The sequence below is a fragment of the Thunnus thynnus genome, chromosome 3 (genome assembly GCF_963924715.1).
Source record: "Thunnus thynnus chromosome 3, fThuThy2.1, whole genome shotgun sequence".
Taxonomy (NCBI): domain Eukaryota; kingdom Metazoa; phylum Chordata; class Actinopteri; order Scombriformes; family Scombridae; genus Thunnus; species Thunnus thynnus.
The window spans coordinates 38,294,917-38,318,413 of record NC_089519.1 but is presented as its reverse complement, the minus strand read 5'-3'; the positions used below and the strand labels follow the sequence as shown (position 1 = coordinate 38,318,413).

The following is a 23,497-nucleotide window of genomic DNA, read 5'->3' as shown; positions in this document are numbered from 1 at the left end:
CTGATGAAAATCTCATCACTGATCGTTGGGGACGTTTATCAGATGTTGCAACCTCCCTCAGTTCAGCCCAATTCTGATTTTGGTCGGGGACACAATTTGGGGTTCAAATTGTGCTTAATCTGTACAGTGTCTGCCCAGCATTTTGGTTTATGGTTTAGGGAATTAATGTAGTCAGTCACTGATTTAGCTTTTTAGCTTTTTGATGACATTTATCTGTTGTTGTCATGGAGTTTGAACAGCATCTGCCAAATTAATGTAATGTACTGTAGTGTGATTGAAAGTCCCCGTTAGGTGTGAAACAGGATTTGTGTCAGACCTGGGACAGATGTGCCCAAAGCTACAAACACCACAGCAGTGACGGAGTCTTTGAGGCCGACAGTGCAGCCGAAATGCGACGCCAGGTCACCGATCACCGCCGTCAGGAGGCCAATGACGGAGATGGAGACGACGAAGCAGGCCCAGCCGTTCCAGTAGTCGGTGGGAGGAACAAAGGCAAACAGAAGTTTCCAGAAGACGGTGAGGAAGTGCATGACGTAGTCGAAGCAGGAGGGCACCTTCTCCTCACCGCACTCGTCATCGTCATCATCACCTGGAGAGGAGAAGGAGGCAACGCTGATTTATATTCAAAGCTTGGTTGGGTTTCTCCAAGAACTTCACATTTTCATTTCCGTGTAGTTTCTGAGTTTGTACCAGAGCTGACTGTGATGGCCTCCACAAACTGCTCCCTCCAGCTGTTTGTTCCGATCAGCACAGCCAGGTTGGTCTTCTTGATGAGTTTATCCACAGTGCTCTGAAACACAGCCGGTCACAAGAAACCAAACAGTCAATCACTAACAAGTCCAGATGACAAGATTTTGGAGGCCTACAAACAAGTTGTAAGTTCCTGATGATCATTTTCTATTTCATGCCATCAGTTTAGTGCTTTATCACCTCTCTGAAGCTAGAAAAAGATGGTATGCTTTGGAAAATGTCAATAAGAAGTGGTACAATGTGGATGTTTGAGATGTTTAACAGTGGACGGCTTCTCTATCTAAATGATTCTGTTGAGTTTGAGGCTCTGGGCTTCTTACCCTCCTTGACTACATCCAAGTGATGCAACAACAAGAATGGAAGAAGTTTTTCTTCTTGTTGATGACATCTTGGCACTATTTAATCCAACAAATATTTAGCAAAGAAAACATCCAGTGTGGAGGAAGTTTTTACTTTTCAATTTTGTTTTTGTTTGTTGTGTTTTTAATCTATTTTATATCGTTTTTATTTTGTTCTATTTTATTATTATTATTATAGCTTTGAAATCTATTTTATTTTATTACATTTTCATAGATTTTTATTTCTCATCTGCATTAGTTTCAAAATGTTTTACATTTGTTCTGTCTTATTATATTGGTTTGTCAGTCATCTGTGAAGGACTTTGAAATGCAATAACCTGTATGAAAGGTGCTATACAAATAAAATTTGATTGATGATATCCGGTAGTGATCACTGTTTCTGAAAACTGACCACCAGCTCAAGAAGAAGAGGGGAAGAAAGAGAAAAATCTCTGGTAGGATCCTGTGATAACTGCTGGAGAGTTACTGTACACCTCACCTGGTGGTATTGACTTTTTTCCAGTATTGTGGAGGAGCTTGTGTGGCCCCCACCTGTTCCCAGACTAGATCATCTATGGATTTGACTGTTTAAATTGTGCAAACAGATAAATTAAATTGAAACTGATCCCACCTTGAACTCGTATGACTCCTCTATGATGACCTCCAGTTTGACGTGTTCACCGAGCATCGGTCTGCCCATCTCTGCGATCCGCCTCTCCTCCTCCTCCTTCTTAGTCAAAACCTCCTCACCCCCCTCCTCTGAAAGAGGCAGAGAGAGACTTTGTAGGACTCATCACTGATGTTTCACAATCACCAAGGAATCAATAAACAAGTGTGAGATGGATGGATAGATGACTGATTGACAGATGACAGGGTTGACAAATGGTTGGCTGGATGGATGGATAAATTTCCAGACAGAAGAATGGACATTTGAATTTGAGGATGAATAGAATGAATTGGCAGATGGATTGATGGATGAATGACAAATGGACAGACAGATAGAAGGATGGTTGGATGATAGATGGATGGATGGACCAATGATGGATGATTGGATCGACAGACTGAAGAATGGAAGAATGTATGGATGAACAGACAGGTATGCAAAGATAAATGGACGACTAGATAGATGGTGGACAGATGGATTGATGGACAAATGAACGGAGGATTTACGAATGACGAATGGATGTATGGACAGCTGGAGGTATAGGTAGATGGATGGACTAATGGTGGAGACAGATGGATGTACCTGTGATGTTGATGATGGTAGAGGGGGCGGGGTAGTCTCGTCCCTGGACCTTCCTGTAGATGTCTCTGCCTAAACAGGTGAATATTTAACATATGAGCAGGTGGGAAACAGATGAACAGAAACATTCTACTGAAACCAGACACCTGATATTCCTGACAGTCAAAAACAGCAATTTAACGAGAGCAAAGAGAAAATCCCGAAAGATCACAGACAGTATAAAATCTGTTTTTGACTGGATGAAAGAATATCTGCTGAGTCAAGTGAATATTAACTTCAGGGGCCAGTTTCACAAAGATATTTTAGACTGGTCTGTAGAGTTAGGCCAGCCTTCATTTTGCTCATAGATAAGTCTAATACAAGTTAGACTGTTTCACAAAAATAAAGACTGACTAATTTTAAGCCTCACCCCCTGGCTAACTAAGATCTAAGAACCATATTACCATGGCAACATTCAGTGACACCAACTGACCAGTAGCACCCAACAACAAAAAGAGGAAAACATGGCTATTAAATTGTGGAGAGAGCAATGAGAAGGGAAAGAGACCGCAGTAACCCACTGGAAATATACAGCAGTGGGGATATCGCCAGTTTTCATTTGCCCAAGGAAACTATCCTGAGCTTGACTGAAGAATTACTGCCACATTAAGGAGCCACAGCATCCCAGCTCTTTTACAGGTTTGCACTGCGTTTGAGATTTTATGCAACAGGTGATTCTGTGGGTCTCAGCAAATCTTCAGTGTCACTGGTTGTACACAGGGCACCTTCAAAATAGTTCCCTCAGTTTCCAAACCAACCTGCTGAGCTGAACAAAATCAAAAGTGGGTTCCTCAGCTGATGAACATGTTTGTAAGCAGGACAGCATATCACAGCCTAAACATTCAGGCTGTCTGTGATCCCGATCTCCAGTTCCTCAACTCTGTTGCCCGTTGGCCTGGATCAGTTCATGACTTGCAAATATTGCAAAACTCTCCACTTTACCTCACCTTTGAGCAAGGCATCATTGATGGAGCCCTGTTGGGGGACTTGGGTTACCCTCTGAAACCATGGCTCCTTACTCCCTTCCTGAAGCCTACCACACATGAACAGAGGAACTACAATGCAGTTCACGGTTCGACTCATAACCCAGTAGAGAGGGCCTTTGGAGTCCTGGAGAGGTGTTTTCACTGTTTCCATGGAGAACTACAGATGGCACCTGACAGGGTCTGCGACATCATCTGTGCGACTGTTGCGCTGCATAAGTTGGTAAGGTATCTGACCAAAACATTTTAATTGCAAGCTATTTCAAATATTAAATACTTGATTATCACTTTTTTCATATATAGGCTACAACTATAATTAAGATTGTTTACTTCATTAATCATTATGGATCTCCAGCTTCCTGACCCAGAAGGCGAAGATATCAGAGATGAATATCGTAATGAAACTATGGAGGACAGAGAACATTCAGAGGAGCCGAATGGAACTAATTGATATATACGACAGATGAATGTTGACATACTTCTCTCTGCCTGAAATCACAACTAAAAATCACATGAAACTGAGCGACTGTGTTGCCTGCCTCCCCTGTCCATTCAGTTACATAAAGAAATTAAATAATTAACAAACAATATAACAAATAATATTGTTTCAGTTTACTTTTTAAAAAGAAAACATTTTGACTTTCTCACAAGACAATTAACATATATACATAATGTTCATTCAATAGATTGTTCTGATGAATTAATTAATAATTACTCAATGAAAACCCAAAGTACACAACATTTTTACTCCTCCATTAACTGCACCTGGCGGCTGTGGCTCAGGAGGTAAAGCGGGTCGTCCACTAATCGGAAGATTGGCTCCTCCAGTCCACATGTCAATGTGCAAGATACTTAACCCCAAATTGCCCCTGATGGCTGTGCCATCAGTGTGTGAATCATTAGATTTCCTCTGATGGGCAGGTTGGGGCCTTGCATGGTAGCCCCTGTACCCATTCAGTGTATGAATGTGATTCGTAGTGTAAAAGTGTCGTCGGAAGACTAGAAAGGCGCTATACAAGTACAGTCCATTTACCTCCATGTTCAGTTTCTCTTGCTGAAGCTTTAAGACTTCCATTTCAAGCAGAAATTTTCTTTCTTCAAGTTGGATATTTTGGTATTGTTTGTTTAGCGATATGGACAGAGTTGCAGTGAAGGGCAGACCTCTCCCCTCTCTTATCAGCTGGCTCTCTTTCTCCTGCTCCCTGCCTCTCCTCCTCTGCTGTCTCATTCAGACCACTCAAAGACAGGGTCGCCAAGGAAAATAAATACTGAAAGCACTACTTATTCTGAAGCCTGTCTGTTTGTTAGGGTTTGTTGACATGTAATTTGCTGGTAGCTTCCTCATAGACTGTATCGTTAAATTGTTTGCTAGCTATCTACAACATTAGCATACCAAAACCACCATCACAAAGTAAAACTTTTTTTTCTTATTGGCCTAATGTTACCTGTCTCTCCCTCTTACCTTGCTAGGCTGCTATCGGTGTCAGCACCGGGTGGTGTGTGTGTGTGTGTGTGGGAGGGGGGGTAGTCACGCAGCTGTTGACCCCACATACTCAACTTTCCCGTCCACCGTTTATCCCCCAAACCAGAGGCGATATCTTCAGCACCATATCTGTAGTATCTTTAAGCTTTCCCTGTAGTCCTCCTCCTGTTTTAGGATTTCTCCTTTTGAAGATTTCTTTCTTTGAGTCTTGTACCATATTTTTATATCTTTTTTGCACGTCTGATGGGACTAACTGTTTATTCTTGCAGCATTTTTTTTCCATATTAGGTTTTTTTTTTTTTATTGTTAAACTCTTTGCCCAGTTTTCCAAGTAAAATGAGCTTGTAACTGTTGACTAACTGAATTCTTCCAAAAACGTTTTCTACTGGGGTAAACAGAGCTGTGTAGTTGGATCATAGATGTATAAAAAGATCTTATAATACATCCATGGATTGGATGCGGTTACTTGGTTGGCCTTTTTTCTTTTACTTTGGAAAAAGTCTTAATTTAACCAGAATTCGTTGTACTGTATTCCTGTTTAAGATAGTCAAGAACTAACTGCTTTGTACAACAGATCTATCTGAAGTCTGACTATTTGTTATATCTAAGTTATAGTCAAAGTCTGTCTTTGTGAAACTGGCCCCAGATGAGTTTTCACTCAGCCATGAGGTGGTGAAGCTGCAACAAACTGAAAACAGCCACAATGAATGGTGAATAACATGTATAATATGACATTATACAGTGAGTAAAACGTTGACATGACCAACAGGAATCATGTCTGAACCGATGAACATAACCCCCCAGCTGTAAAACAGAGCATGCTCAGTGAGAGACGACCTCACACGAGAGATGATTTCCCATCTGCCTCAGCGGTTGAGGAGGTCAGAGGCTGAGTCAGTTAGCGAAGAGAAGAGCATCATCACACCACAGGGTCAGTGAGGTCAGCAGTGGTTGACGTGCAGTGTTAGTACATGCGGTCAGGACGCAGATGTTGGTCCTATCTCATTAAACCGAGCTGTATAGAGTACTGAAGGGGATTTTTTTTTATCACTGCTGTATGAACAGATAATGAATGACAATATATTAAAACACAGTTGTAATAATATAAAGTATGTCTTCATAGAATTTATCAGCTGGAGCCAATTAATTCCACAAGTTAGTTAAACAACAACATTAAATGAGTAGTTATCTATGGACTGGTGAATGTGATTTGAATGTTTGTATGCTTGATTATTAATGTTTAGTATTTATTATAACTTCTCCTGAAAATGAGAAACTGGCACTGATCCAGCCATGATTTTATGGGGGAACATTTTGGGGCAGGTACCTGCTGCCACCACAGAGTGATCAATGAGAGCCGGCTGAGAGGTTACTGTGTCATTAAAGTGCTGCATCTCTGTTATCGTACATGTTGTTGCTTTAAGTGTTGAAACACTTGAAAGCAAACGTTTACACCTCAGAGAGGGGTCTTACCATACAGCTGTTTGTCTAGTCAGAAGCCACAGGAAAAGTATGAATTAACTCAGGTCCAACTCTGACTATTCTCATATTACATAATTAAAAAAGAGAGAGTGTAGAATCAAAGTGTTTGGGTTTGCATACCTGTTTTGACGAATCCACCTAAAAGGTCAGAAAATATGAAACAATGAGTCATAAAAACTGCCATAAAATACAATATGACATAAACTAAACTTTTCAAAAGCTTAATTCTCAAAGTCCAATCTTTCTGTCCAGAGGAAACACAAGCTTAAGTTTTTAGGCCAACAGACACAGTAATAAATGAATAAGAAAGGATGACAAACAGTCAGCAGGACAGAAAAAGGGGGAAATGAGACGTGCTTACCGATTTCCTGAAGCAACAGAGCTGAAGAGAAGAAACAGACGAGAGAGAAATCAGAAAAGCTATGCAGGAAAAAAACAAGGATGGAAATAGGGAAGTAGATAAAGAAAGAGGAGCTCAGATCATCAAAGACACTTGTGTGTTTAGTGGCAGTCGTCTTCCTCTCATGTGTCCCACCATGTCACAACCATTCCTGACCTGCCCCAACCTGTCCCAACCATTTCTAACCATTCCCTACCTGCCCCAACCATTCCTAACCAGTCACAACCTGTCCCAACCATTCCTAACTAGTTCCTACCTGCCCCAACCTATCCCAACCATTCCTAACCAGTCCCAACCTGTTCCAATCATTCCTAACCAGTCTCAACCAGTCCCAACCTGTGCCAACCATTCCTAACTAGTTCCTACCTGCCCCAACCTATCCCAACCATTCCTAACCAGTCCCAACCTGTCCCAACCATTCCTAACCAGTCTCAACCAGTCCCAACTTGTACCAACCATTCCTAACTAGTCCCAACCTGTCCAAAACTGTCCAGACAGTCCCAATCTGACCAAATATGTTCAGACCTTTTCTAACCTGTCCCAACAAATCCAAGTTGCCCCAAGCTAACTAGTGCTCTTCTCTCTTCCAACAGGACCAACTTTTCTAAACCTCTCCAGACATGGCCCTTCCTGCCCTAACCAGTCACACCATATCCCAACCAGTCATGACTAGTTCTTACCATTCGCATGTGTCCTAACCTGTCCCATCATATCATAACCATAACATCCATTCCACCATGTCCCTACCAGTCAAAAGCAGTCCCATCCTGTCCTAACATATCTAGACAGACTCACCCTGTCCTGACATCTCCCAACAAATCCAAATTAGTGCGAACACATCCTGAATTGAACTAACCTTTCCTAAAGAGTCCTAGTCCATCCCAACCAGTCCAAACTTGTTCTACCCAGTCCTAATCTGTCCTTACCTACTCTAACCAGTTGTCCCAACATGTCCTAAACAGTCTCAACCAATGTGTCCCAATGTGTCCAAACTAGTTATGACCAATCTAAATTAGTCCTGATGTGTCCAAAGTAGTCCCAATCACTCCAAACAAGTATCAAAGTAGTCCCAACTGGCCCAAGCTGGTCCTGACCAGTTCTAACCAGTCTTAATCTGTCCTAAATTATTTTAAACAGTCCTCACCAGTCTTAGCGTCTTTTGACTGGTTCTTACCCATCATAATCTGTTTTAACTAGTCCAAACTAGTACTGACCAGCCCTTAACAGTCTTAACCAATCACAACTGTTTCTATAATCCCTCCAGTAATAGCTCTGACCAATATGAAGACAGCTGAGGGCGTTGTGAAGGAGGAGGCAGCAGAGAGACAGCAGAAGGAGTAAACTGAACAAGCAGACAAATAGCGCCTTTAGGTAGATGAAGGAAAGCTCAAAAGTCATCGGAGAGGTCAAGGTGCCACGCCCACACCTGTCCATCTCCTGCTGTTCCAATATGGCTCCTGCAGCTCTATGTAGAAGCTGGCCTGCTTATCGTACTCCTCATGGTCAATTATTCTAACCGTTATGGTCTTCCTGCAGATGAAAGAGTGCAGACAACAACAGTGGGAGGGGAGGTCAGAGGTCAGGGGTCATGCATTAGTTCACACATTCAAACACACTTGTAGACGCTGCCAGATGCAATCTGACAAGACTCTGAGTCACCATGGCAACATGTGATGACTTCACCTCTTCTGGCCTGCAGGGAGGAAGGAGCTCTGAGGTTAAAGTCACAATGAAAGAAATAGACTTTCACACCTTATTGGCCAATTTTCTGTCATAATACACACCTTATAAAGGATTATTCAACCAAATTACCAAAACAAACAACTTTTCCCACTAGGTTTATTGACAAAAATACAACTTCAACACTTTGTAGTAGTTCGGTAGTCCGGTTCATATTCTCATAGACACTGGCCTCATGCAAGAACATTTTCATCTTCTCCCAAACTGCTCTGACTTTCTCCCATCAGGTTTGCTTGTGCAAATGTTCCAAATCAGATTCAGTAAACCCTCTTAACTGCACAAACCTGTCTTGAATTGCTTGAGCTCAACTTGATGAATGCAAACTGTTCATGTGTTTGTGAGATTTGTTTAAATTTCTATATAAGGCTGCCTGTTGTGCTCCTGTGCTCCTGTGTTGTCCTTCAGTCACAAAACATCTGGTTCTTTGATAAACAGACAAAGGTATAACAAGCCTGTGGACATCATAAAAACTGAGGGACAGTAAATAAACTATGACTCCCATGGTGCATTTCAGTAACAAACATCCAATCACAGAGCTTCTGATTCTGATTTTTGCCGCAGAAACTAAAGAGTAGAAATCATAATCATGGCCACATATTTTGTTCTTATAGCCATCTGACATTCATTGTGACTTTAACAGTTAGTGTAAACTTCTACAACAGACTGATGACCTCCCTGTGAGGCCCAGAGGTCAAAGGTTATTAATGATTAGGGGTGGGGTTAGGGGTGGGGCTACAGCACTGGGAAGGTGACACCCCCACCTTTCCTCTCACTCATCTCCAGCAGCCGAGGCTCTCCAATCTCTAGGAAGAAGTTCTTGTTTTTCTCGTATTCTTCATCATCGATTATATTGATCTGAATAGTTTTACTGAAACAGAAAAAAACAGAAAGAGGTTGCAGAGAGAGAAGTGAAGTGTGCAGGCGAGACAAAGGAAATAAAACAAAGTGAACATTCAGCTGTAAGCAGTGATTCTGATCTCCAGGATTCTTCTATGAGTATCTGAAAACAAAAATAGCTGTTGCTCTAAAATACTCAACATACACTCAGTCTTTAACACAGAATGATCATACAGTATATTCACAAATAAACAAAGATGTATGTACAGACAGTTAAATGCACTACAAACCAAGGTTTGTCTATTGTTTCAGGGTGGGCTGTGATTGGCCAGTTGCAACACCAAAAGTACCTCAGAATTATACTCAAGTAAAATACTTGAGGAAATGTACTTAGTTACTTTCCATCACTGTTTTTTTCTCATACAGTTTACTGATAAGCATCCAAGAATGCACGTACAGGAGAGGTTTCAACTGCATTACCACAATACGACAATAAAAAAATGACAAATGATTACATAACAAATCATTTCATGTAGATGGATTATCTCTCTGCAGCAAGTTGATTCTCACTGAAATGAACACACAAGGACGTCTGAGGTCAGATTAGTTTGAATCACAGATGATTTAACGATCCAACAGAAACAGACTTCAGAAACCTGGTGACACAGTTACAGACTGTCATGAATTTTGTTCTGCCTTCAAGTGTTGGAGGCTTCACTGGGCTGCAGGCTACAGCAGCCCTGATTGGACATATCCAAGGACTGTGTGTATGTGTGTGTGTGTGTGTGTGTGTGTGTGTGTGTGTGTGTGTGTGTGTGTGTGTGTGTGTGTCAGTGCCAGCAGCGTGGAAACAGAATGTCGCCTTCATCCATTGCCATGTTTTTTTAATGTCAGCAGATGATGGTTTGAAGGTTTAGTCTCTATGATTTCAGGACACAAATGTTCTCAATTGTTAAGTAGTTTTAGAAACCTTAAAGGACACATATTATTTATTTATACTCTGGGGCTCTACTGGAATATCTCTGCATGATTTCCAGTTAAAACCTCCTTATTTAGCTTATACTGGTCCTTTACGCAGCCCCTCAGTTCAGCCTCTGTCTGAAACAGGCCGTTTTAGCTCCTGTCTCTTTAAGGCCCGACTCCTGATGAGCCCGCTCTGTTCTGATTGGTCAGCTTCAGGAAGATTCCTCTGGCTCTGGAGGCTACGTAAACAAACTATAGTAGCTTCTTTTTCTCCTTCTTTACTCCAAATGTCAACTTCTCTAATACATCCGTACATGTTGGAGCTGAATCAGAGCGGGTTGAAGCCCTGATTTTTGACTAGCAGGCAGCATTTCTACATACGTTAACCTCAAGTTTTGAAACTTTGACCGTATTTAACATCCAACATCAGAACAGGATATAAATACCAGAAAATCACAAAAAGCTGATTGTGAAAACCACAAGAAGCTGCCTTTAAGCAGAATGTTTGTGCTTCAGGTTTATTGTACATCACCTTTTGAAGAAGTGTGTTGTTATTTAAAACCTTGTGACACGTCAGTTTTTATGCAACAATTCCTTCAGTCTGAGAGAATGTTCACCTTCTGGAGACGTTAAGATCAATCTTTACCTTGATGAGTAAACTGTATGCCAACATTTTCGATGGTAAATATCATTATATCATTCAACTCTACAGCAAATTAAAGATTCCCCGTGAAGTTTCTGGCTTCTGGTAGCATAGTACCTCACTGGAACAGTTTTTGTATGAGTGATTCACTGTTTTGCTGCGCAATACACAGCCCCAATGGCAATGCGCCAACAAAGTGAGAGAAGAAGACTGCAACGCAAATGTAAACAATGCAAGATTTTGCAAATATTTTATGAGACAGAAAATGAAACTGATTGAATACATTTGTTTGACTTCAGGGACACATCATGAGTCATGATGAGAAACACTGAAGATAAACAGAAACTTAGTTTGTTTCCAAGAAAACTGAATCAGATAGACAATGTGCCAGAAAACTTAAACTAGGAGCTAAAAGAAGCTGAAAGTTAATAAAACTTCTCTTTGACTTTGTTTCTCTGTGCGCCCGTAACTACCAGTCATGTGATTTAATATTAATATAAAATACTGAGCTGCAGGTACAGTAGGACAGTGCAGTCTGCTTATTATCTCTGCAGTTTCACAAGAGTCCGATCAGTTTTCTGCGGAGGGAAACAGACACAAGTTGAAATAAAAAGTGTCGTCAGGTTGGTGATGTGGCTGCCGGCCAGCAGCGACCTCCCCTGTCGTTGGCTCAGAGGCCTGAGAAGAACAGGCTGCAGTCATCTGTCTGTTTTATGTGCTGATCCTGGAACACGGCGGCCGGCTGACGATGAGCAGGATCCTGCTGCTGCTCAGCAGAGGCTGCCCTAATAAGGAAGAGAGGAACATCGGCTGCTGCGTGATGTTTATCTGCCCGACACACCAGCAGCTCGGTCAGTTCAGACTAACAGCACGACAAAAGCCATCTGAAACTCCAAGTCACTGCCCCAAGGTTTGGGAAAAGATAGAATGAAGAGAGCCTTCAGGCCACTTCAGGAAAAAAGAAGGAAACTCATTAAAATAGAACTTCACTGATTCAGTGTCACCTCCATAAAGTTGGGGGAATCACAAGAAACAGATTTAAAAAAGAATGGCCACACTTTGTGCAGCAGAGGTGGAGATATATGACTTACAGTCCCTAGTTTGAGTTTAATTTCCCATAATGCACCTGGAAAGTGTCTTTCATTAAAGCCTCCCTGCAGGTAAACAGCGGTGTCTTTCAAACTTTTTACACCTCTTGTTTTCCAAATGACATTTCAACTGCTTTCCTGACGTCATTCCATGTTTACACCCAAACTAAAACTACTTTTAGCACTTCCTGTCTAACTACTATTTCAGTATTTAGTCTGTTTCATGTTTCACTGGCAAAATTTCAGCAACAAGCACACGTATGCCTGATGTGTAAAACTGGTGGAGTTTCCCTTGAAAGGATCTCCACACAACACCTTTCTGAAAAGTTGTGATATACCTCGACAGGTGAAAGAACATGGATGCATGTTCACTGGGGTCATGCATGTTCAAAACATGCTTTCTGTCTTTTTTCAGAAGAATTTGAAATTTATATCAGTCTCATGCCTGTGTGTTCAGGACAGAGCTGAAGTCAGGAAATGGTTAGTTTAGCTTTGCATAAATACTGGAAGCAGGGAAAACAGCTAATCTGACTCTGTCTAAAGTTAAAAAATACACCAAACATCACCTGTAAAGCTCACTGATTAACACATTATATCTCATTTGTTTAAAATGTACACAAACTGAAATGTGAAAACATAAATTTGTGGTTTTAGGAGGACTTGTACACTGTAAAGAAGTGCCAGGCGGATGGAGTTCCAGCATGTAACTCTCTGTAAAACAAAAACTTTTTTTTTTTTATGTTTCAGTCTGTAGCTGGATTAAAGAAATATGAGTCAATGTGTTACTTAGTGCTCTTTAGAGATGTTGGCAGGTGTATTTTTGAACTTTTGGAATCATTCACGCTGAACAAACCTCTGCTTTCCATGAAATTAACGAGAAACACCTGTGTCCATTAGTTCCTGACCAATCAGATGTAACAGATGGTTAGTTAAATGCTGGAGGTTTGATGGAAGCAGCAGCGTCTGTCATGTTGCACAAACAGCTGAGAGAACACAGCTCTGTAACCTGATCACACTCAGACACTCTGGTCCACATAAACAGCAGCGGAGTGAAGCACCGGTCACACACAGCAGCTCTGTTCAAGCCCACAGATCCTCAATGGGAAGTTTCCAAAGATACCAAACACGTTCGGCTGAGTTAAAGGAGGGAAATGTGACTGAAATCACATCATGTGATGATGATTTTGAATACAGCAGGATGTTGATCTGACTGAAGACACAGAGACTTTTATTCCACTAAAAGGCAGAGAAACAAATGAGACGAATGAATAAAAATTCACAACGGGTCAAAAACATTATTTGGACGGTTTCCTCTTCTGTTGTCCTGATGCTTTGGAACAGTCTGTCCACATAGTACAGATCTGTTGTCTTGTCTTGTTTTTCAACTGTTTTATTTGTTTCATTTTCATGCTGTGTCCCTGCACTTGAAAGCCCTTTGTTCATTAACGTATCTGCAAATTTTGCAGTTTGATTGATTTCAAGTTAATTCAACTCAAAATAATCTGGTTTCCAGTTCCAGCTGATTTCAGATCTTACAGACATGACTTGAAATGTCATATTTCCATCACGTTTTCTACATGGTTTTCCATTGTTTGAGCTTTGACTGCCACTCTTCTAATGACGTCATCTCGTTGTGTCCTCTTCTTCTACACCGACTGGAGAATTAGCGCCACTTGCTGTTTATCTGCTAATATTCACACAACGGCAGTGGATGGAAACAAGAAATCACTACATTTTCCTGTGGAAATTCAGTTAAAATTTAATTCATCAATTTATTAGTGAATTCTGCTGCTGTTCCATAATGTCCAACAAAGATGATGCAGAGAGGGACAAGAAGTAACTTGTGGACTCTACATTTGGACTTTAATGTTTTAATGTTCATAAAAATGGAACAATTGGCAGCTAAATAGACAGATATGTTTCTCAGGAATTGGTTAAAACCAAACCAGAGCCAAAAGAAGAGAGAATATCGAACTGTGTCTGCTGGATGTGGCAGTAGCTAATGTTTGCTGTTTGCTACTCTCTGACGTGATTATGTATCAGTGTGTTTATAGCTTGCTCTGCTGTCTTTACAGTTCATCCCAGCATGCAGAAACAGGTCACAGTTTGACCCCTGAGGCTCGCACGCTTGTCAGAATAAAAAGAGCCTCAGAAACTTTGGCTGGTTCAGTTTTAGATGCTGGTTTCGTGTCTGTTGGCGAGAAGGCGACATGTTGGAGGAGGGGCAGCAGATGGCGTCCCTGCCTCCTCAGCATGTCTGCAGGCCTCATCCTGCTGTCTGAACCGGACGTTCACATCCCTGCTGTGATCCTCCAATCTTCTGATCATTAAAGAAAGATGCACTGATGCAGGATATTTGAGTTGAAGTTGTCTGTGGACAAACAATCTATTTCTTATCCTTGTTTAGAGAATTAAGTCAAGTGAAAATTCCAAGTGAGAACATCATATACAGATTTAATTAACTTAGAGTAAGTTAACCAAAGTGGTAATGATGTAAATCCTCCTATTTATCAATAATAATCAGTATATATACAGTTAATAAATGTTTTATAACTCAATATAATATAGCTGTCAACAGATATAAGTGTTTATAAATGACTATAACTCCTCCTGTGGACACCCAGAAGTGTTTACTGCTGTACAAACAGATAATGAATGACAATATAGTCAAACACAGCTGTAATAATATAAAACATGTGTTCATAGGAGAAGGTATAATAAATATTGCACATAATAAATACTTAAAATGTCCATATATCTGCTTATAACTACATTTGTGTTATAAAGTAACTGTCTATGTACTTATAAATGATAGTGTTACCACAAAAGTTAAAAATATATGTTTTTACATATTTTATTAAAGTTTGTTGCCTTTAAATTGAGATTTTTCTTGGATGAACAGTTGAATTTCTATCAACAGCAGATTAAAATATGAGCAGATCAGAAAACAGGGAGGGTTCTTACTAAAATATGATCAAATATATTTATAAATATATGTATAAAACAAGAGAACAAACCTGTTCCAAATAAACACCCTGAATATACAGTAAATGGAGATACTGATAATAGTAATCCAATATCAGACAAAATAAAGTTCAGCTGATGTATTAGTGGTACCTGGCTGATAAACTTCAGCGGTCTATATAAGGCTCTCCAGCAGCTCATTGTGTGTAAATGTAGGGCAGCGTCCTCATTAATAAACTAAAACCAAAGAATGAGCCTGGCACCTTTTCCATTTCAACATACGTCCTCTTCCTTCACACCGACTGGCCGTGTTTATGCTCTGGAAATAAATCCCTTGTCATTTCATTCCTGCTGCCCGCAGACATGGAAAGAGTCTGCCAGTATGTGAAGCATGTGAAGCTAGCAGTCACATCACCTTGTGGAGGAGGAGCAATTGTAGCACCAAGAATAGGAACAGTTCTCTTTTAATAAACCCCTGTTCAATACCTGCCAGGTCACACCTGAAAGTGGTACAGCAAAATGAATCTGCAAGTTTTTGAGAAATATTTAGTTGTAGAAGCATAGTAATGTAGTCAGTCCTTGCAGGGCTACATGGTGAACTGCAAGCTCATTGCCAAATAGCTAGCCAGCTAATCAGTCACAACGACTCTCCAATCTTCTATTTTTTCTGTCCTATTCTGTTTACTGACACTCTGTGCTCACCATTTCATTCAATAAAAAGCTGTTGATGAGGGAAAATAATGCTAACAAGATTGCTAACAGTCAGTTTGAAAACTCATTAGCTTGTTAGCTTTGCATCCGTCACTAATGGGACAATATGTTCACATTGTTCCCTAAAAAGACGTATTAGTATCAGCCTGTGTGTAAACCATTTCTCTGTTGTGGAACAGTTTTCAGTCTGACAGAGGAGCGTCAATAAAATTCAATGTTAACAACCCAGCTAATAAGCCACGATAGCTTCCTCCATTTTGGACTCTCCAGCTCGCAGTGCACTCAGAGGTCAGCTCTGTAAAGACGGTTTGCTATCGGTCAACAGCACAAATTTGTGCTTCATCAAAGTTGAACATGACAAAAAATTTGTGGATTTGTTTACCCCCTGTGGGAAAATCCACTGTTCACAGCGATTCCATGAAATGTATGGCATTTGCAGCAAAAATGTTGTCATTTTAAATGCTGGTGTGACTGAAGCTTTAAGGTAACAGATGAATCACAGTTTTCTGTGCTGAACCCTAACAGAGTATCAATAATGTCCACCCGAGCACTGAGAAGTTTTATGGTGAAAAATCTACCAAATGTTTCACCTGTAACAATCTGACAACACTGAAGTCGTGAAGTCACATCCTGTCAACATTAATTAGACTGATGAATGTTAATCACACTTCAGAGGAGACACCTTGTTGTGCTCCATACATACATTTTTCTGTTTTCCGGAGCTGACATGGCTTAAAACCTTCATGAGCTGATGGCAAGAAAACAACAACCACAGTTAACACTTATTTAGCCACAAATTCACATTTTTTTAATGAGTTTAATGTACCTTAAATATTATATTGATCGTTGAACCCAATCAGACACTTTCGCCTCTGTGTCCAATGCAGAGGAGCTGTCAGTCATAAAGTGTGTTTGTATATCTGTGTGAAAAAATCTCAATTTAAAGATACATTATGTATAAAATGGTGAGTCCCATCACCACCATGGTGAGTATTATGTCAAACAGCGAGCAAGCAGCAGATACAGATGAGAGAAAAGGACAGACAGACAGACAGACAGCTGAGAGAAGACAGCTGTGCAGAGATACAAACATCACATATTTTGTAGAGTTTTGTGGTTTCTTGTGATGGTTCAGTTTGTTTGTTGGTCCAACAAGCAGCACCTTCTCATGAACACAAATCATTATTATTGTGATAAGACACTTGTAACATCTGTTCATATGAGTGAAAACCTTCATCATTATATATACATATATGAAATTTGGGACCGTTTGTCAAAATGTCACTTCACACACAATCCATGAGAGGTCCAATATATTCATACATCCATCTGTTTCTATAATAAAATGATGCCCACCTAGTCTACTGTTGATATATTGAAATGTGTAGAAAATACTGATATTTTAATTTATATGTATTGACACTAACAAAGACTCTAATACCCAGAATGCCTGTTAGAACTATCAGGGAACCGTGCATTGCTCTCAGCCCATTCAAAACTCATCATCATTCAGCACTGTATACCTTAAAGTTAAAAGATTTGTACTTACAAGATCTCATCGTTCTCAAACTCCAGGACTCCATGCGTATCCTCAAAGTCCTCGCCGCCTCCTTTAGCTGTCCCCTGCATGGTTTTGTACGGCAGCACCACAACACCTCGAGCTCCTGATGTCCGGATCACCTTCACCTCCATCATCCCGATGCTCTCACTCACGGTCACCACGGGCTCCTCGAATGTAAAGATCCCTGCGTGGTCATCATCGAAGATGGTGACAGTGGCCGTGCATGGCAGACCCAAACCGGCGAGGGCATCCACGTGGTTAGCCTCATCTGAGCCAGCGCCTTCTGATATGACCTTCACATTGCTGAGGTGAACCAGGAAATGCTCGTCTTCCTCAAAGATGTCATCATCAATGATGTCAATACGGATTTCCTTTTCTGTTTCACCTGGTTTGAACACAATAGTTCCTTCAGTGAACTGGTAGTCTGAGCCGGCGTTTGCGGTGCCATCTTCAGTCCGGTAATCCACTGAGACTGTGCTCGTTAGGTCTCCACCACGACGCACCACGTTCAGTGCTACACTGCCGCAATTCTCCAGACACTGGTAGGAGCCAGGGTCGAAGAAAAGCTTGGAGGAAAAATCGTTCCCTGAAACCTCGGTGCAGATATCATGCTGTGCAGCTCTTTTGGCTTGATCGGCAGCATGTTTCTTCAGGATGTTTCCGGCTCCTGTCATGATCCTGGTTGCCTGACAGCGATAGAAAGCACGACTCTTCTGCTGCTGGGTTAAAACTTGGTAATTGGCTAGCTCCATCAGCTGCTCCATCTCCTTCTCGGGATGTTTCTGTTTCAACTCCTTCAGGATCCTGGCCACCTCTCTGCGGGCCTCATCCTCCTCCAGCTCCTTCACATCAAAACCCGTCTCTCCGTCGATGAACTCCTCACCATGGGAGTTGTGCATTTTGCCGTCCATTTCGATGTCGACCTTCGAGGGAAGCTCCGGCTCTCCCTGAGTCTCAATGATCATTCCTTTCTGCTTTCCTGCTCGGTATCGCTTGTACATGTATTTGTAGAAAAGAAGTCTTCGGTCGGCCACGTAAGCTAATCCAACACAAATGGGGAAGAAGAAGAGTGTGAGGAGCCCCTCCCATATCTCAACAACCCCTGGAGAAAGGACTGCCAGGATCAGGTAAAGCCAGGTGTATGCAAAGACGCTCCAGGTGGCGGTGATGAAGAACACCCGGAGGTGCTTCACCTTTCTGGTCTGTCCATCAGGGATGACATAAACACAAAGGCCGATGATGACGAACATGTTGAAGGCAGCACTTCCTACGATGGTGTTTGGGCCCAGCTGACCAGCATTGAAGTTATGACCACAAACCTCCACGACTGACAGGAGGATCTCAGGAGCGGAGGAACCCAGCGCCATTAGGGTCAAGTTGGACACCGTCTCATTCCAGATGCGTACCGTCGTGGTGATCTTCTCACCGTTCGGCTTCTTGATGGTGATCTGTCTCTCCTGCGAGGTAATGACCTCGATGGATGACATGAAGCGGTCAGCGATGATGGAAACACCCAGGAACATGTACGCCAACCCCACAAAGTAAATGGTAGCTCTGGCGAGGCGGTCGGTGAAGGCCGGATTGTCTGGCTTCCAGATCGGCAGGATAACGCCCACTTCGCATTCGGTACTCCCACCACATTTGGTATTGTTGCTGAGTGTGCTGTTGGATGTGAGGGTCAAAGTAGATCCTCCTGCTGCTGAATATGGAAGTTCAATTGAGATGATGGTCAACAAGAAAAGCAGCTGATAGTTGGAAAACAGCGACAAGGTCCTGGCTCGGCTCATGGTGATGCTTGAGCTCCCTTTACCCTGCAAGACACAGAAGGAGTTTAAGTTTATGTCCATGGTTGAAACTGGGCTGACATGAACATGTAAGGAGTCAAGACTTCCTTCAGTTCTACAAGCTTACGTTCCAGAGTGTCTGAGACAGACTTTTTTAAGATAAGGAAGATTTTCAGAGTCACTGGGTTGGGAAAGCTTCCCTGAGATACTATAAGACCAAAAATAGTCCTGATCATTGAAAACTTTTAGTTCCTAAAAATGAAACATTAAGTACTTTGATAAGCAGTAAATCCCACATTTGTGGAGCTTGTCCAAGTATGTTTTCAGGTGCATCTACTTCTGTTTTCCTTATTAGAGCGATTAATCGATTAGTCGATAGTTGGAAAATTAACCAGCAACTATTTTGATAATCAAAATGCCAAATATTCGGTGGCTTCAGCTTCTCAAATGTGAAGATCGGAAGCTTCTCTGTGTCATACATGATAGAAAACGGAATATCTTTGGGTTTTAGACTGTTGATCTGACAAAAAGAGACGTGAAGATGTCATCTTGGGTATTAGGAAATTATAAAAGGCATTTTTCACAATTTTTTGACATTTTATAGACAAAATAATTCATTGATTAATCGAAAAATAATCGGCAGATTAATTGATGATCAAAAAAATCCAACTTCTAATTAGTCACATACTGGCACTCTCCTGTTGGGCTCTTGGAAGCATCATGACATTTAGTTTCACTGGTAATTCTTTGCTCTCATTTTCACTCATGAGGAATTTATTTCCTCTATGGCATAAAAACATGTTACTGTGTGTTTCAGCCACGTTTTTCAGTCTCCATCTTGTGCGTCTAACCGAACAGATACGCATCTACTTGAATCAATCCAGCTCACAGCACAGTATGCTAAAGGCTTTACTCTGAATGTATTGATGCTGCTCATGCTACACCTCCTGTGTAGACTCGTAGGTTAACCTGAACTAACTGAACACGTTCAGGGGTGATTAACTCTAAAAGACACATAGTAAACAAACTTAGCTGAGCAACAAAGTCCAAATGATATATCTTAAATAAATGTATTTGACATAACATGCACTATATTAAGCTTAGTGTTTATTTTAATACTTATTTTATTATTAATTTGTGATTATTATGTGATTATTATTATTATCTTTAGTTGATTAGTCAAAAAGATCAATCATTCAATCAATAATTTAAGTCATGAATAATTAAGTACAAATAAAAGTCACATACTCGTCAGAGTTACAGTCATTGTTAATTAGATCATTTCAGGTGTTCAGACTGTTAATCATGAACATAAACTGTAAAATCACTTTGGACTCTTTGGATGGGAACTCATCCAACAATAATTGCCTAACTGATAGATAATCAATAGGTTAAGTGATAATGGCAAAGATACTTTATTTTAGAACCAGATCAATAGATTTTTTTTTCTTTTTTACATGACATTCATTGACATTAAAGAGCTATTATATCATATGTTTTATTAATTCATTTAATTTTGTTTTGTTTAGAGCGTGCATCGCTCACATTAATGTGCACCGCTCTCAAATCAGACTTGACATTATTATCAGAAATATAAACTATATATAGTTTTTTTATAAGCGATCATTTAAAAGTTATTCATTAAACTAACATGAACCTGAAAGCTCGAAGGACATGAGAAACCAGTAACACATTACATCTGTATACAACACCAAATATACTGCCATAATACAGTATATCTGTACAGCTATACTACATGCTCTACTACAGTGTCATGCCTCACAATGACTCACTCCTATACATCAAACTATATATAAAGCTCATTTTTGTGTACCATGTATACTTTAGACTACATTAATGTATCTTATACTATCCTGAAGCGTCAGTAGAAAATATGAAACATACCGTCACTCAAACTGTTTCAGGATCTTTGACAGAAAAACAAAACAATCACTGAAGTTTTTCAGGACATGAGCAGAGTTTTCATCCTGGAGGTAGAAACACTGAAGAACTGAAGAAGACAATAAAATGTCCAGTAAAACAACAAAAACCCCGTCAGACGATCTGTTAGGTGATCTGAAGGTGACGAGAAGCAGAAACAACACGGTGAGAGAGAAACAGTGTCACCACTGAAGCAGCACACTGCTGTCTGTTCGACTGTCTGACTGTGATGATCCAACCCTGCCTCCCTCATCTCTCCCCTGTGTCTCTCTCTCTCTCTCTCAGGGTGGAAGAAGTATTCACATTCCTTTCTGAAATAAAGGGACCAGTGCAACAGTGTAAAAATACTTAATTACAAGTCCTTCACTCAAAATCCTACTGATAAAAATACAGAACTAGAGCTGCAACGTATAGTCAATTAATAAATTAGTTGTTTCAGCTAAAATCTCTCATTTTCCTAATTTTTCAACTAAAATGCCAAATATAATAGCTGGAATTGTGTATTCCAGCTACTTGAATGTGAGGATTTGATGTTTTTGATGTCAGAGTGTGTTGTTAAAAAAGTGTCTAAAAGGCACACACTGCAAAGATACTCCAACTATAAAATCTGATATGATATTTCATTAAAAAAAAAAAAGTTAATTCTTTATTACAGGTCCCTAAATTTCATAGTAATTTCCTGGAAGGTTTCATAGTAATTTATGGTAACTTAATATGTAAATTTGTAGAAAGTGTGTTGAGATTTGGCACCAATGATAAGGGAAATGGAAATAGTGTTTGGTAAGCATAAAGCTTTATTCAATGATAATAAATTAGACAAAGGAGACACTGTTGGTTGGTAAAGTTTCATAAGAAACTGTTTATATACAAACATTCTTAAAGACTGAGATCCATTTGGTAAACAGTCTTCATTTGTACTGACGTCAAGCTTCATGTTGCTTAATTATGTGCTCACCTGTAATTTAAAAACACAATCAAACGTTTTAGTTTTGTGTGTTGAATTGCTGGTAACCATGTTTGGTTCTTTCTTAACGACTCCATAACGAGTACATATTTATCAACATTAACCTTTTCCAGGAATGAATCACATAGCAGCTCATTTCAGGAAATTATTAGAAATTTTTCTTGGAAGTTAGTAATGATGTAAAGTGTCTAAAGTGTTACCAAAATGTGTCATGAAATAAATAAACATATCGATGCGTCAATAAGTGTTATTTCAATAGATCAATCTATCAATCAGACTTTATTTGTATAGCACTTTCCATACAAATACAATGTAACACAAAGTGCTTTACAATAGTATTTTTTTCAAATGATAAAATGCATTCTTAGTTATATTTCTAATGTGAGGTTCAAAACTGAGATCTGAGTCAAAATTGACTCCTAAGTTTTTCACCTGTTGACAAGAATTTAGTGCCAGTGCTTCTAGCTTCACATTGAGTTTCTCTCTCTGAGCTTCAGTATCAATGACCAAGACTTCAGTTTTGTCCTGGTTGAGCTGTAAAAAAGTTTCCGTCATCCATAATTTGATATCAAAATAGAGTTAAAAAGGGCATCGATTGGCCCTGAGTCATCAGGAGACATGACAGTGTAAAGCTGTGTGTCATCAGCATAGCTAGCTAGAAATTGATGCCGAGCCTCCTGATGATGTTTCCAAGTGGCAGCATGTAAGGATTAAAAAGAGTAGGACCTAAAATTGAACCTTGAGGAACACCACAATTCATTTTATAACTTTTAGATGAACATTCATCAATGCTTACAAAAAATTCCTTATCAGTAATATAAGATTTAAACCAGTTAAAAACAGCACCAGAGAGGCCAATCAGACTTTGAAGTCTGTCTAAAAGAATTGTGTGGTCTACTGTATTAAAGGCTGCGCTTAAGTGAAGTAATACTAATATGGAGCGATTTTTCATATCCATATTGGACCTAAAATTACAATATTCTAAAAAAGTGTGTCATAACATTCTGGCATAAAACTGAATAAAATATCAATTTATAACAGAGCTTCTGTCCAACAGAGAACTGTAAGTGATGGGGACCAAAATCCACAGTGTGTCTACACAGTCATTTAAAGGTTGATGTGAAGCTTATATGAATCTACTAGTTTCAACTACTTTATATACAGTTAGCTAGTTTAGTCCAGTGGTTCTTAACCTAGGGGTCGGGCCCCTCCAAAGGGTCAGCAGATAAATCTGAGGGGTGGTGAGATGATTAATGGGAGAGGAAAGAAGAAAAAACAAAGTTCTGATACACAAATCTGTTTTCAGTTTCTGGACTTTTTCTCTAATCTTTGATTTTTGCTGAAATATTGGATCATTTGAACATTTATTGAAATGAAAGCATGTGAGAAGTTTAGAGGGAAAAATCACTATTTGGTGGAGCTGTTAACAACTCATAGACATGTGAAATGTGACCCTGACTACACACTGCTTTTTGTAAGACGTCAAAAGCCAAAAAGGTTGGAAACCACTGGTTTCATCTTTAACAGTGTGTTGTATTTTAAAAGCTTGTTATATTATCCATTGTGTCAAATCTTCATCTGAA

The 23,497-nt window shown here is 40.1% G+C and overlaps 1 protein-coding gene and 1 long non-coding RNA gene across 6 annotated transcripts in view; both read right to left on the bottom strand.

Annotated features, from left to right (window-relative positions):
• The window catches only part of slc8a1a (solute carrier family 8 member 1a), a 28,987-nt gene that overhangs the window by 2,740 nt on the left and 2,750 nt on the right, over positions 1 to 23,497 (bottom strand). Inside the window, exons 1-10 of one of the 5 annotated variants that reach the window (XM_067585771.1) lie at positions 20,915 to 21,063; positions 17,214 to 19,036; positions 9,220 to 9,326; positions 6,680 to 6,700; positions 6,439 to 6,456; positions 6,310 to 6,324; positions 2,335 to 2,403; positions 1,720 to 1,847; positions 691 to 790; positions 317 to 589 (exon numbers count right to left, since the gene is read on the bottom strand). In XM_067585771.1, coding sequence (XP_067441872.1) covers positions 317 to 589; positions 691 to 790; positions 1,720 to 1,847; positions 2,335 to 2,403; positions 6,310 to 6,324; positions 6,439 to 6,456; positions 6,680 to 6,700; positions 9,220 to 9,326; positions 17,214 to 19,012 — 2,530 coding nt within the window. In that variant the 5' untranslated portion in view covers positions 19,013 to 19,036; positions 20,915 to 21,063. Of the gene's footprint in view, positions 1 to 316; positions 590 to 690; positions 791 to 1,719; positions 1,848 to 2,334; positions 2,404 to 6,309; positions 6,325 to 6,438; positions 6,457 to 6,679; positions 6,701 to 8,144; positions 8,249 to 9,219; positions 9,327 to 17,213; positions 19,037 to 20,914; positions 21,064 to 23,497 lie in introns of those variants that run through there. The other 4 variants (XM_067585770.1, XM_067585772.1, XM_067585773.1 and 1 more) reach the window with 4 other exon arrangements.
• On the bottom strand, positions 6,881 to 8,138 carry LOC137180420 (uncharacterized). The gene is made up of 2 exons (XR_010927971.1): positions 6,975 to 8,138; positions 6,881 to 6,914 (listed from the first exon to the last, which is right to left on the bottom strand). It is a non-coding gene; the product is annotated as an uncharacterized lncRNA (long non-coding RNA).